We start from the raw sequence: 15,554 nt of genomic DNA, 5'->3' as shown, positions 1-15,554 counted from the left end.
CACACTGGTGGCTGAACCTGACAAGGTAAAGTTACAGTTTATTCCTCTGTAAAAGTAGTATTGCTAGAGGTGGTGTGTGCTGCAAATATGCAGGCCTGCATCAATTCAAAGAGTGTTAATTGTTTTCCATTTGATATGAGTCTCTTCTTTTTAAGAATTAGTTACTGAATGTTAAAGTATTTGGAAGTATTCAGGTTGCAGTGGTGTTGCTATAGCCATGATGTTCTTAGCGCTGAAGTAAGAGAAGGTTTATAGGCAGAAGGATGTTGCTTTCCATTAATGCTTAGTGGCGCCCAGGGAAGTTTGCCTTTCTGGGACAATTGTATTTTATAAATACCATCAGACCACTGTTGTTCCTAAACTGTCTATTGCTGTAAGAAACTCCTGGTGAAATATACTTCTGGGGTATTGGCCTGCTTTTCTTTTAAACAGCTTGTCAGAAATGCTAAGTCATGCGTGTTTTATTAAAGCCTATTTATTAAAGCTGGTATTCAGCAGCTATGTCCACATACTGAAAAACATTGCTAAAGACTACAGTTGGGAAACTGAAGGTCTCATTCTTCATGATTAATTGTTCTATAATGAGAAGCGTAAGGAAATAAGATACAGCACTGTTACTGCCAAATGTGAAAGCTTAGCAATTATGCATGAACAGTTCCTTGAACACTGGGTTGTTTTACTCTTTTATTGTAGGGAACAATTATTAAATAAATTTAATGAATGTTTACCTTATAAAATTAATTTACTTAATTTGTAACAGTTTTATAACAGTTTGTTAATTTTTCAGCTCTGCTAGGTTTGAAGGTTCCCTTAACATGGATCTTAATGAAATCAGCATGAATTTGGTTCCATTTCCTCGACTTCATTACTTGGTTTCAAGCTTGACTCCTCTGTATACATTGGCTGATGTTAACGTACCTTCTAGAAGGTAAGAAAAAGTTATTATGGTAGCTTAACATTTGAAGCTTAATTTTCGATTCTTCCATAGCTTTAAGTTTAAAAATTCCATTCTATAGCAAAGCTAAGGGTAGAAGTTCTAGAAGTTTTAAGTCTGCCACATTTTCAAATTTGTCCTGCTGATTTTAAGAACATTCTTTGTCTCTTTTCTCTGTAATGATTGAGCAAGTAAACTTGAAATGTATCTTTGTTATCTCTGCTGGGAAATGTTTCTGTTGGAAAAATGTATTACTTAAATGATAGATAGAACCCACACCACAAGTTCTGTCGAGTAACAGTTTGCAGTTGACTCACAAAATAAAAACAAACAAGGAATTGAACTAGACTTCTTGGGAAGTCATGGCATCTTACTTCAGTCTGGAGATGTACAGAGCCTATTTAACAACTTATTGTAACAATAAGATGGTCCTTGTCAAATTTTGTGAGATGATTTATCCCATTGATATGGCAGAATAATAACCAGTTAAAATAGATTTCTCTGGTTTTAGTGAGTTAAATTCAGTCAGCAAAAGGTCCAAGTAGTGATAGAGGCAGCTAGAGGTAAGTGATGGAAGTATGCGAAGTGGAGAAGAGGGCAGGACCACTCCTTTTCTGTCACAGCAAGTGGTGACAATCAGTTGGATCTCCTGAAACCGTACACTGAGGAGATGATACAGTGCTGGAGGGAAGGTAGCAGACCATGGTGAGACGGTCAGTCAATCATGGAATCATAGAATGGTTTGGGTTGGAAAGGACCTTAAAGATCATGTTTCAGAATGAGATGAGAATAGTAGTATTTTTGTCTCCTTTATTTAGTTGTTTTCTTAATAGGCAGATTTGTGGCAGAGGTGATTTTTAAAAAAAGTAGAGAAGAGAAATGCAGAGAGTTTGGAATAAATGGAAAGAATAGTTTAGATGTTATGGGTTCACAGAGACCTCCTCAAAACACCATCTTTGGCATCCCACAGTAAAGTGGAACTTGCTTAAGGCAAAGAGAGGAAAAATATGCTCTGCTGTGTCGTCTTTTAAAGCAGTCATACATGCTACAAACGCTAAGTATAGTCTATCTTTTCCTATGTCATTAATCAAAATGAATATAGTTATATGATTAATTGATCTTTTTAAATAGTAAAGTGTAACAGATAATCAGTTCTGTAAGGGTCAGCAGCACTTTGGTATTCCTTGTCAGATCCTTCACAAGCAGTGAGGTTGTCTGTTCAAATTGTCATGAAACCAGAACCTCAAGTATTTAAATCCTTTTACATGTTTTAATGCTTTGTAACCATTGACCTAAAATTTCCTTAATAAAGGTCTCTTAGTCTGTCCACCTCTCTGAGTTCAGACTCAACAGTGGGTTGTAATATGAGGGAGAAGAGAGGGAAAAATGGATCTAATCTGTTTTTAAAATCTTCTAATGACAACATATGTTCATATAAAGGTTTGAATCTTTTTCCCTGTCATTCCTGGTCCCAGGTTAAATATACTTTTATCTCCAGAATTTTGTGAACTTTTAAACCTTGGAGGTGGGCATTCTGAAGAGCTTTTGTAACCTGCTGTTGGTTTTCTTTCCACCTAGGTTGGATCAGATGTTTTCAGATGCTTTTAGTAGAGATCATCAACTAATTCAAGCAGATCCAAAGCATAGCCTCTACCTTGCCTGTGCACTTCTTGTTCGAGGAAATGTGCAGATTTCAGACCTTCGCAGAAATATTGAAAGGTTTGTAATTCCACACCAAGTAGTCATGGTATTTGTTATTGAAACTGTTATTGGTTGTCCAGAGCACTCCTACTCTTTATCTGAAGAATTTCAATACCAAATCAGTTTACTCAAATATTTTTTTGTAATTTCAGAAGGGAACACAATAATTTACTTAATGAGTCAGAGTAAGTCACAGCATTCTTGGTTTTCCAAATAAAGGGAGCTGACTAGATGTCCATGTGCTGCTCCTTCCATTCTCAAAAATGCAAAACAAAGCAAAATCCAGCCTTTCCAAGGTCTCCTGTCAGTAAGAGATGTTGCAGGAATAGGTTCTGTAATAGAAGTTTGATTTTTTTTTTTTTATGAACAGGAGCCCCCTGTCTTTCATGGTTACTCTCATGTAGATAGGGAATCATTCTTATTAAAATAACTCTATATTGTTAGCACTGTTTTCTGCCTTTTACACTATTGATCTACATAGTTATAACAGGAAGGGCAGGTAGCTTCACATACAGGATGGATTTTACATGCAGACAGGGGCACTTGGGAAAAATTTCTGAGAGTCAAAAGCATTTTACTTACTCCTAGACTATAGGTATACTGTCTCTGCACAGTATTAGTCTGCCCCTTTCCAAAATCTGAGTGCTTGCAGTCCCTTTTATAGAAATCAGTGCTTGTAACTTTAACATATCAGGGTTTGAAAAGTAAATTAACAAAACAAAATTGGTGTTTGCAGTTTAAATTTAAAATAGACACACTGTTTTATCTGCAGTCTAAAATATCTTATTCAAAATGCTAGTTGTAACTGTCTTAGTCCTGAAAGCTTTAATGTTAACCTTTTCAGACTGTTAGCTAAGGAAATTCAGGATTTGTGTTCTTTATTTTCCCTAGGTAACTAAATTTTTATATCACAGGTTGAAGCCTTCCCTGCACTTTGTCTCCTGGAATCAAGAGGGCTGGAAAACTGGTTTGTGTTCAGTACCTCCTGTGGGCCATTCTCATTCCCTTCTGGCTTTAGCAAACAATACCTGTGTGAAACCAACTTTTATTGAACTTAAAGACAGATTTATGAAGCTCTACAAGAAAAAGGTACAAGTCTGCTGTCATTATAACAGCATGGGTTCCCTCCCACAGAGTACAGTCCTTCAGGAGGCAACTGCTCCAGCATGGGTCCCCCATGGAGTCACAGGTCCTGCCAGAAAACCTGTACCTGCATGGGCTCCTCTTCACAGGTCCTGCCAGGAGCGTCCTTCTGCATGGACTCTCCATGGGCCACGGCTTCCTTCAGCACACATCCATGTACTGCAGCATGGGGTCTTCCACAGGCTGCAGTGTGGATATCTGCTCCACTGTGGTTGTAGGAGGACAACCTTGTTCACCATGGTCTTCTCCACAGGCCGGAGGGGGATCTGTTCCGGTGTCTGGAGCACCTCCTCACCTTCTTTTTTCACTGACCTTGGTGTCTGCAGGGCTCTTTCTTTCACGTTTTTCTCACTCCTCTATCTCACAGCTGTTTCACAGCATTTGTTGCCCCTTCTTAAATATGTTATTACAGAGGCACTACCAACATCTCTGATGGGCTCAGCTTTGGCCAGCAGCAGGTCCATCTTGGAGCTGGCTGGCACTGGCTCTGTCCAATATAGGGGCAGCTCCTGGTGTCTTCTTGCAAAAGCTACCCCTGCAGTGCCTCCCCCTGCCCCCCCAACCCCTCCATGTAAACCCAATAGACAGTTTGATCGGGTGTAACCAAGAAGACAATATAAAAAGATGGATGTCTAAGAAACAAGTAATATCAACTGTGATTCCATAGGGGATTGCTACTAAAGTTGCCAAGTATTTAAGCAAGGGAAGTCATGATATAAGTCTAAATCTACTTTCTACAGTGCTTGCACTCCCCTCTTCAGTGCAGGCTAAATGATACTTATTGAGCCAAAGGAATTAGGCACAAAGAAAAAGGATAACACTGAACTCTTTATTCTTATAGGCTCACCTTCACCATTATCTGCATATAGACAGGATGGAGCAAAGTTGTTTCTCTGAAGCCATATCATCTTTGTCTGACCTAATAGAAGAGTACAGTGAACTGGATGCTACAAAAGGTGGGCCTAGAACAGATCCATCAAGACTGAAGATAGCTGTTTAAAGAAGGAAGAAATTTATTTTTTTTAAAAAGTAATTCCCCCAAGCAGCCAGCCACTTCAGTTAACCAGAATGAAGCGCAATGTGCCTAGCTATTGTCATTCCAAAGTGAGACTGGGACAACAACTTGCTCAGCTCTCTGAGAGGTTTTATATTAAGTGACAGGGGTAGCCTGTAAGATAAGATTCAAAGGTACCTAATTATGGCAGATATCAGTAAGAACAGTCTTCCTAGCTGGAGTAAATTTACATACCATATGCTGTAAAGAGAAGAAAGAGAGGTTGTAGTAGCCAAAAAGGTAGTTCTTTCCTCAGACTTTCAGCTTATGGTAAACTAAAGGCAGGTCTTGCTTCAGAGAAGGATCACTGTTGCTTGATTTGGTTTTTAACAAGCAACTATGAAGGGAAGAAAAGCCTGTGTAGTCTCTTCAAAGGTGAAAGCAAGTGTCTAATAAAACCAGTTTCTTAGACTTTGCAGGATAGTCATCATTTCAGAATGCTCTAAGCTGTGCTCATAGTTTGAATATTTTTGCTTCCATGCTATACTTAACTGTATTAGAGCATTCCGAGTTGATATAAAAATTGGCAATATCAGATAATTCAGCAAAATACATTTTGTTTCAAGTATTATACTTGGACTATTAATTAACATATTATTCTAATGATTCATATTCATGAATGCTGAGTTGCACTTGATAATGAGATGATACAATATACCTCTGAGCAAACGTGCACTTATGAAGTCATAATGACTGTTTGGAGAACAAAGTTTATATGCTTAAAAGAATGCAATTAAAATAGATGTTTTAATATTTATAATAACCAGGGTAGGTAGATTTTTATATTACAGTAAGAACTTTCACAAAATAGAATGTACACCCCATTTCCAGTTGCTTGCCAGCCTTGGCTGTCTTGGAGCAGCAAGACTAGTAAACTGTTACAAATAAGAATGGATCAATACAATGGTTTCTTAAAGCTTGAAGTCCTTCTAGCAGAGTTAGAGTGGGTGTGTAAGTAAGCACAATTTTCAGTGTGTAAGTCCACAAGTATTCAGTAAAACATTGTGATAATATTTGTTTAGAGCATTTTTTAAGAAAACATTCTAAAAATAGTTATTTCCTTGAGATTTTGCAGTTCTGTTATCTGCAGGTGACTACTTATTTGTTCCTTTACAAGTGCATTGTTTATATTCATAACACTGGAGAGAGACTATCTGCTGCAAAAAAGCAATCTGAGCTTAAAATTGACTTCCGTTCAAAATGCTGTTCGAAACAGCATTGATGTGTTTTTACTCTTGCAGATACATAGTAAAAAATATTAAATTGAGAATCAAGAATGATAAATGAAGTATACGGGGTATTTTTTTCTAATATGTTAGAGCATCTATTAATTTACATGTATTTTTCTTTGTGGGCAATAACTTGTTACAGTGGGGTATGAAGCTGTCTTACTCTGCCTTTTTTAATTACCAGAAGTTCTTGTTTTGACAATACTAATGTTATAGGTACTTCTCAAGAACATGTTTCAATATAAAAGCAATTAAAAGATGCACTCTTACTTGCATTTTCCAGGTGCTACTTAAAAAATGAATATTCATGTATGTAGCTTCACAATAAACATTGCTGTGGCAGGGGCTTATGTTAACTCTTCAGGAGGTGAATGTGCTGTTGCACGCTCGGTATGTTACAGTCAATGGTGTAACTTGTCATAAAATTTTGAGTTCAGAAAATACATCTCCTGGGGCACTGCAAATCCTCTGACATACGCACGATGTTATCCACATCATCTTCCACTGAAAGAAGCCTTCGCTAGGACACTCAAACTGTACCGTGATCATTTTGGACTTATGAGGTATGCAGCACCTCTTATCCAAGCACACCCCACAGAAAGTTAGTTTGTAGGTTTGAGTAGTTGAGCATCCTGAAAAAACTAGTTTTTCTGCTGTAGGAAGTTGGAATGTTGGTTGGCATGTTCTTCCTTTTGGAATCTTTAATATAAAAACAAAGAAAAGCCTGAGTTTTCACACATTAAAAACAGAACATGTAAGAAAAAATTACAACATTTGCATAAAAATATAGTGAAAATACTTCTTTTGAAGGCTGTCTTATTTTTGTTTATCAGCCAACAAATGGAAATTATTTTCTGAGTGACTGAACACCAGGACAGCACTAGCAGCACTTATTTTGCAGGACATTATATTGTTTTGTTTGAAATTGCATGTCTAATTTACTATTGAAATCTGAAGGAGGAAGGTAGAAAACAGAGAAGAGTTACTTTAAAACCCTTAAAAAAAGGAAGAAGTAATTTTATATTAGTAGTTGCTAGAACATTCATTTTTCCATTACTTCCAATATTTTAATTTTGTGTTGGAAAGCCATTTTATATTAGAAAGTACCTTTATTGTCTTCAATATATTGGTCAGACAAGGCTGGATGAAGCATAATCTCTTTTCTTTTTTCATTTCACATTTTCTGTTTTCGTTGGTCACTCTGGTGGATATGCCTATGCCACAGGTCCTGGAACAGGGTGTCCAAGGAGTTGCCTGCACTAGGCACTTATTCTTCAAAACTAGCGGTAAGCTTCTGTAAGCTAAGATAGCAATATATTATTTATTCAGCAGAACAGCCCCAAAATGAGTAATAAAAATATAAACATTTGATCTCTGCTTATGAAGGTGCTTTTGTAGTTGTATCTAAAAAATAATGTAGTTAAATCTAAAACAAAATTATACAGAAGTCATAGGGCTGAGCTGCTGGTAAATTTTACTGATGCTGGATACTCAGATCCTAGCAAGGACTATGAAATTACACATGTTGTATGACCACCTCTGTTTAATGTGATGGAAGTGTTACATGGAGAGTGTTATTTGTGGAATTTTTATGAAACGTCCAGAATGGAAGAGACATTGAAAATTATTTATGGCCAAGCACAGCTTGAAAAGAGGTGCTGAAAACATTAATGTTGGTTTCTTTGTAGATACTGGGAAGGCTTTGGGTTTTGTATTGAGGAATAAAGTTCTCCAGTCACTTCTAGGTATCACCAAAAATCCTATTTTCTGATGGATTAGGGATAGTTTAGGTGGAGTAGACTTAAAAAAGAAACAATAGCAGTGCAGAAGTTTGTAGTGAAACTGCAAAACAAACCTGTGTGGAATCTGCATTTAGGCAAGAACATGGTCAGAATTGCAAGGATACTTGGAAAGTAGACAGCAGTTTAAAGATCTCATTGCAGCAAGCAGATTAAAAGCCTGCCACAGATCTGCAACAAATAAAGGGAAGTTAAATGGTTGTTTATATTTGGTATGTTTTTAAAGTATGACCTGCGTACATGCCTATGTATCTAAATTAGATAAATAGAATTGACAAGAAAAAGCAAGAGCAGTGAAATGAAATTTAGCACTTGTTATCCACACTAACAGAAAAAAGATCTTTCAAAATAGGTATTGGCCCTTTGAGCTGTTCGTGCAATTCATGCACCAGTTGACACAATACTTCTGCTGCACTGGGAAAAAGAGGGTGAAGATCTCACTTTCAAACAAAATTTCAAGGTGCTTTTCTTCAGAGGGAGATAGGGTTCTTTTGGGGGTTTTGCACATTTGCAGTTCCTCATTTTCTACATTGTCTGCTGTTTTCATATACCCCCTTTGGCCCAGAGCTTCAGTTTTGTTCTTTATTTAACTCAGTCGATGGTAGCTCAGGGACTCTCACTGGAATAAGCCAGTCTGGGAATAAGGAATAAGGTCTGTCTGGGAGCACTGTCCTAGTTATCGGTCCTCCTCCATTAGCTGTGTCTTGGAGAAGGAACAATTAAGTGGGTTTGTGTAACCTGAAGAATAGCATCCTTCAGCACATACAGTCACCACAGGGATGGCCTGTTGGGTCCCTGAACTGAGTCAACTAGGAAGTATGCTTTGCAAGCTGGATATCTTTTCTCGAGGTTATGTTGTGCAGTTGATTCAGATTCCTGAATAAACTCTGAAGTGCAGTGTTGCACTCACTGAAGATGTTACTGAGAGTTGGACTTCAGCTTTTGAATCTATTGAAGTGCTACAAAGTAAATGGCTTAATGCTGTCTTCCAGGTATCTGAAATTCCCGCAAACCCAATTGATATGTTTCATGGAGGCAAATGGTTTGGTTGCCATTGTTTTCCATGTGTTATGTTCTCTCTTTGATCAGATCAGCATTTGAAGTCAGTTGCCTTACTAAGTGTGGTTTTATATACAGCCTTAAGTTTATTTCTGTAAAAAGGCTTTGACACTTCTTATAGGTATTGTATCATAATTTTGAAGTAAAGGTGAACTTCCTTTTTTTTATTTTTGTTAACTTGCATAGTCATTGCTAACATGTTAGAAGTTGTCCAAATGAACTTCAGATTTTCTAAGTGAATCTATTTGTCTGCAGATTGACTTATGTGCATCTGTTTACTCAGCAGTCTTTTGTGAAGGTTTTCTGAAAAGCTTTGTGATCCTTTTATTGTTATTTTATTGATCCATGATGATGATTCAGGCCATAACTTCCCCGTAATTCAAGTTGCCACCAAATAAATGGCTCAGCTTTCTGGTACCCACATTAGTTGTAATGAAGATGAGTTTCATCGTGGAAACTTGCACATGCACAGGGAAGCAGAGAGCACAAGCACAGGCAGCTGTGGCCAGGGAAGGGCCAGGATAGCTGCTTCTGGCAATGGTGCTTCCTTAAAGTGGAAAAGAGAACTACAGTGTTAGCAGCAGAGCAAGACTGAGGTTAAAGGAAATATCAACTGACCCTGGCAGAACTGCATGGGTAACTGTTGTATGATTTTCATCAGACTGAATAGAGGAGAAATTGGGGGGAGGGTTGTCCTTGCAATGACCTGAAATTTTGTGAATTGATTAAAGCTGCAAGCCTGTCTTTATAATTTTCTGCTTTTTATTGAAAGAAGAGGGCTGCAACATGTTTATGTATGAAAAATCAAGACTCCCTGCCACCACAAAGCAGGAGAAAGTGAGACGGCTCCCAAGCTGTGAAATGTCTGTCCACCAGCAACCCTAATTGGTCTGATCTGATGAGTAGGAAACCTCTGCAGAAAAATGGGTTGAAGGCAGTTTTGGCCACTTCCCTGGTGACAGAAGCCAAAAGGCTTTTTGCTTTTCATATTCATCAGGTTTAGAGAAAAGAGTCTGTGACCTAAGAGTAAGAGGGGTAATTGGGACAGACCAGTCACCCTAGCAAATGGCCTTGAGTCAAAACTGAGAAGTTGCCAGTGCACTGGCTGCTGGAGCCAGCGACACTAAGAGAAGTAAGGCTCGTGCATGGAAAAGTTTACCAGTGTAGCCAGGCCCACCTGACATCAGTCTGTAGTTTCTTGATTGAAGCTGCTTGCGCTGTCCCGGGCCACAGATGGATTGTCCGGGCTTCTTTCTGCCCGAGACCCTGGTGCAGGAGCTTGCTGATAATCTTGGTGTGAATACAGGTGTACATCCAATTGCACCACTGACACACAGGCACTTATAAAGTGGATTAGGTTGGAAGGTCTGCCCATTAAGATAATAAACTCCATTGAGCTCACATCCTACAGCCACCAGATCTGCAAATGGTAAAGAGCAGTTACTGACACAGGAGGAGCATGTGGTTCCTGCTTTACAGAGCACTATCATGCCGTCTGCCTTTACCACACCCACAGCTTTGAGTTCTTCCCAGCCCAAATACACTTTTTTTATTTATGCCCAGTGGTAACTACAGCCACCTAACTTTAAATCAGTCATCAAACATGTCTGTAAATAACAGGCTTGTGCACAATGAACTGGTTTTACTAATGCATACACAGGTAAGTTTAAAGGTGGTCCCAGTCCTACTCTCAGGTTCTCTGACTGAGCAGTCGGAGGACTAAATTAGGATGCAGTGCCTAGCACAGAGCTGTGCAGCACCAGCGAGCAGAGGTTTCCTCCAAAGCCATTCACCTGCATGGTCCCACCCTCCTGGATTTCAAGAAGGGAACATAAAAGAAGAACTTACATGCACACACGCCTGTTTCATACCTAGGTTCGTCTTCCGAGTAGTCGCAGTAGAGGCCTTTGTGGGGATCACAGATGTCTGCTTCATTGCAGGTCTCTCCTGACTGCTTAGCACAGACCTTACAGCAGCCACAACCATCCTTCACCAAGCTTACCCCGGGCGTGCAGGTTGGCACAGGTGGGCATCTGCATGGCCAGTGACAAACCTCCTTGCGCTGGTGGACTTCACCAGTTTTGGAAAGTTTTTCTCCAGGCTTCACTGGTGGGCTGTGGAATAACTTACACACAGTGGGATATTTTGGAAGCTGAATGCATTATGAGTAGCTGGGGTAGCATAAAACAGGATGGAAAAAACTGTGAAGTTGCATGAAGACACTTAACGTATCTCATCTCACAGGATCCAAGAAGTGGGAGGCTGTGAGGTGTAGGCAGGAGACAGAGGACCAATTTCATCAGTCACTGTCATGCACTGAGGCGGTATTCCACCAGTGAGCCTGGCCTACTGCTTGTATGAAACACAATTCACTGGAAGGAAAATAAGTGTTTTAAAGTAGACTATGGATTTATTTTAAATATTCCTTCCCACAAACCTCCTATCAAATTAATTAGCTTTTGCTTCCTCCCACTGTTTGATAGCCAGACACTGCCCTGCGTGCCACTTCTAATGCCAAACGCATTGAAAATAGTAAACCTCTTTTGAGTGTTAATTTTGCTCCAAAATTTGAATACCTCTTTGGGAAGGAGCATTATAGTATTTACAAATTCTCTTGTGCTAGACACAAAAAGTGAATCCTAATAAGGGAGGCTAGTAGTTGCACTGAGCTTAATAGGTCATTTTTGGAGAGCACATCTATTTGCATGAGTAAGTGTTCATTTAATCCAGGGTTTACAGGGCAGAGACATACCTCTAAAAGAGATTTGCATAAGCAGTAGGAAGTCAAGATCTGGACAGAATTTACTGGTTTCCACGTTCTGTCTCAGAATTCATGTCTTTTTTTTTTTTTTTTTTAGAAAAGGAAGTCCTAAGTAATTCTTGATGGGTTTATCTTTCTGAGGTGTAGGGGAAGATTAAGTTAGCACAGAGTGTGAAGGGATCTGTTTAAGATAGCTATATTCTATCTGCTTTTTTTGAAAAACTATATCTAAACCAGAGCAGTTTAAGTCTTAGCATTAAATCTTTTCATGCTGCTGATTTCAGCAGAAATGCAGATCGTGATATAGTTATTCATCGCGGATGACTGGATCCATAGTTAAGTGAGGGCAGACACAGCGCCTCACCACTAGCACAATGTAAGGCTTGGGAGCTGCCCTCGGCAAGCAGCTCTGACTGCCCAAAAAGCAAGAGGGAAAGACAAGATCCAGCCCCTCATCAGGTCCAAGTATCACCATCTAGCTTACAGAAAAAAAAAAAATATATATATATGTATATAGCCTATATTTTTTTTTCTGGGCCCATGAAGCCCCACCTGTCAGTTTCTCTCTGTTCCTCCAGACTACAGGGCTCTGCTGATGTAGAAACCACCTCCAGCAGAGACACTAAGGGAAAGCTGGGGAAGGGGTCGTTTGGTTGGGTTTCCTTTCAGTTCAACTTTCAAACTGAAAGTATCTGAAAGTATCTGCATTTCATATGTCATATCCTGCAAAAGCTCCCGCAGCATAGTTGAGCTGGCCTAATTGCATGCAGCAGTAAATGTCCTTTTAAAAGGCTTTTTTCTGCCACTAATTTCCATTTTTCATGGTCATTTACAACTATACTTACATTATCTTAATCCACAGCTACTAATGAAGCTCCAAAGTAGTAGCTTTCAAGTTCCTTTGGCTGAATGGTTTTTAAGATACATATTAATTCACAGAGGCAATTCATATGATGAATTAACATTAAACAATGTCATGGTATTCTATTCAGCATACAGGAGATAGCTTCATAAATGTGTTATTTTGTTAGTCATTTGCTGATAAATTATTTCTTCTAATCCTTTTTACTTTAATGCAGCAATAATGTAAAAACAACTAACATAAGTATACTTTTTTTTAGGCAGCTAAGCCTTTCCTATAAACCATACTGTTAATTTGATGAATGTGTGCATTGGAATGTAAAGCTTCTTAAAGGCCTGTTCTGGTAACAAGACACACAGGTGGTCCTATATATTTAGCAGTGTTTAAGACTTGGGTTGCTTTAGGAAACACTTTCTTGCTGCTTTTTTTTCTTTTCAAGCAGAGTATTATTATTAGGGATTTGGCCCTGTGCCAGCTATATGAGGTTATGAGTCCTAAATCTGATATTACATTTCAAAAGCGGTATGTGTAGCAGGAAATAATCTGGGTGCTTCAACCGGTATGTTTAACTTGTATTACAAATTAAAACGTGCTTGAAGCCTTCAGAATTCTACATAAGCAAGTGATTTTTCTCTCCCTTTTTTACAAAAGATGTCAACAGAAAGGTGTGAGACTACAAATTTTCCCGGTAAGAAAAACACCACCAGGCACATATCTGACAGTTTTAACTGTGGAATTACTGAGAAACTTGGTCTGCCTGAGAAGTGTTCAAAAATCTATAAGTTACAATGCAAATTTAAAGTTTGCTTTTAAAGCTTACAGGCCAAATTTTCTAATCCTTGCTTCCCAAAGCTTCCGTACCAAAGCTATCCACATCACACAAGCCCACTGCATACTTTTCCTGATCCTATGGGCAGATCAGAAAATGAGACCATTGTGTAGGAACCCTTCATGTGTTTTTGTTTGTTTTCTTATGTTTTAAAGATTGAACAAGGTCTGTATGGCATAAATAAGCACAGAGCAAAAGTAGGCAATGTATTATTGTTCATGTTCGGTCATCTTAATCTGGCTCTAAATATACAGAAAGTTAGCAGAGGGAGACAGTCATTTGAAAATTCTCTGTTTGACATTCATCTTGACTGTAAAGGAAAAATACACTGTGCACACGTAAAGTGTCTTTTCAAAATCAAGTAAATAAATTATGAAATTGGCCTTTCACACAAATACCTTCACCAAAAGCTGTCACTTAAAATTTTCTCATAAGAGACAAAGCATAACACAGCCCAGGTGCATTTTTCATTTGTAAAATTAGCTTGAAGTCAGACCGCTGTGTGTATACATATATATACACATATGGAATATTAGCATGGACAAGATGTTTACTTTCTTACTGCATCAGATAACCATTTGTGCTTATTTAAAAAAAAAAAAAAAAAAAAAAAACAAGGTCACTGACAATTTAAGCCTCCCTAACAGTTTCTTTTCCACCAAATCATATTAATGTACAGATTAGAGAAAAAAAAAATACCAAAAGCAAGACTGATGCAGTAAATAAGCTGCAAACGAAATTTACTGGGGAGTAGGGAATGGCTCCTTATTCTTTATGAGGAATTTGCTTCTCTGAAATTTATTTTGTTGTTAAGCAAATAAAATCTTTAAACTGGGACAGGGTGAGGAAGGGAGAAATCTTTTTCTTCTTTTTAATGAACTTACCTGTTGCGTACAAGGGATGATGAAGATGGTGGGGAAAAGGAGCCACCGCATGTTCCTGCACATTCAGAAGTGAAACTGGGAGATAGGGAACAGGCTGAGCTGTGTCAGAGGAAGCACTGAACACAAAGCTCTCCTCTGTCTCCCTTGCCAGCCCTGCTTTCCCCAGCACATGCACGAACACATACACGCATTCACACTTGAAATTCTCCACTTCATACAGAACCAGCTTCAAACTGAAATTTCCAACTGATCTTATTTTCTCTGCCCGCCGCTAGAATACAGATTTTCACACCCTGCTTGATCCCATCCAGCTGCTTCAGCAACTTCTGCCTGACTTAATTGAGGTCGGGTGGGGTGACAACATCCGATTCTTAAAATATTCCTGGTGGAAATGTAGTGTTATTTTCAACTTGCCTTTAAGCCCATAATACAGGAATTTCTGAAATCTGAAGGGCAGAGCACCAAATACATGTATTTTTTTGAGGCAGAGAAAGCATTGTTTCTGAAACTTTCTAATGTATTGTGCCTAGCAGAATCATAGCGTAAAAATTAACACCATCAGTACATGCTCCCTTAATAAAGAAAGAGAGATGCTACAATGTGTTATAAAGCTAGTATGTATTCTGCACTGTATCTTTCCATGGAATTGTAATGGGGAAACACGAACTGTAACATACTTTTCCCTGAAGCATGCGCCTTGTCTTACTGCCATGCCAACCTGCTTAAACACAAGACCATTCAAATCTCCAAATTTCCTCCTCCCTAATACTATCGAGATGACGTGCCTGATATTTAGGCCGACAAGTGAGGGTGTCCAGGACAAGATAAATGCTCCACCCCTGCAACAGTGGTGTTGGTGGTGCCCTGGTGAATGTTCCTCCTTTGTGTTCATCTGTCACCTCCTGTGAAGTCCAAGAGTTACCAGGGGAGGCTGCCAAAGCCCTGCTCACACAGCAGCTGTGTGTGGAGAGAGGCAGTGGTGGGAGTATGGAATCAAAGGTAGTCTGAGCAATCCTGTTTTGCTCCCCGGCTCCGAGCACCACATGGCCTCTGTAGTCACAGATTAATCCTGAACTGCCCTTCAAACTCTTGGTCAGTCAGATGTAAATCACGGAAAAACTGCTCTTCTTTAGCACATCCACTTTATCTCATACTTCAACGTGAAGCCCAGAGAATACCTAGGTACTAAGCAGACGCTGCAGATCAGTTCATTTCAGTGATGTTACTCCAGGTATGTGTCTGTGCAGACCAGGTCTAACTCAATCATTGTGTTACCCATTAAAGGCTTATGAACATAGC

The 15,554-nt window shown here is 39.0% G+C and overlaps 2 protein-coding genes across 2 annotated transcripts in view; one reads left to right on the top strand and one right to left on the bottom strand.

Moving 5' to 3' along the window:
- The window catches only part of TUBE1 (tubulin, epsilon 1), a gene marked incomplete at its 5' end in the record, with an annotated part of 11,003 nt that extends 6,025 nt beyond the window's left edge, over nt 1-4,978 (top strand). Inside the window, 5 exons of the mRNA XM_010076375.1 lie at nt 1-25; nt 788-928; nt 2,513-2,653; nt 3,550-3,724; nt 4,620-4,978. The exon at nt 1-25 is cut by the window's left edge and continues 178 nt beyond it. Coding sequence (XP_010074677.1) covers nt 1-25; nt 788-928; nt 2,513-2,653; nt 3,550-3,724; nt 4,620-4,778 — 641 coding nt within the window. The remainder of the gene's footprint in view (nt 26-787; nt 929-2,512; nt 2,654-3,549; nt 3,725-4,619) is intronic.
- A 1,500-nt stretch (nt 4,979-6,478) lies between these two features.
- On the bottom strand, nt 6,479-14,306 carry WISP3 (WNT1 inducible signaling pathway protein 3). The gene is made up of 5 exons (XM_010076374.1): nt 14,256-14,306; nt 10,768-11,044; nt 10,097-10,339; nt 7,169-7,362; nt 6,479-6,760 (listed from the first exon to the last, which is right to left on the bottom strand). Exons 1-5 carry the CDS (start codon nt 14,304-14,306, stop codon nt 6,479-6,481), a joined length of 1,047 nt encoding a protein of 348 aa, XP_010074676.1.
- Between the last annotated feature and the right edge of the window lie 1,248 nt (nt 14,307-15,554).

This window comes from Pterocles gutturalis, unplaced genomic scaffold (assembly GCF_000699245.1).
Source record: "Pterocles gutturalis isolate BGI_N339 unplaced genomic scaffold, ASM69924v1 scaffold25813, whole genome shotgun sequence".
In the NCBI taxonomy this organism is placed as follows: domain Eukaryota; kingdom Metazoa; phylum Chordata; class Aves; order Pterocliformes; family Pteroclidae; genus Pterocles; species Pterocles gutturalis.
The sequence above is the reverse complement of the archived record's forward strand: the minus strand, read 5'-3'. Positions and strand labels throughout refer to the sequence as shown.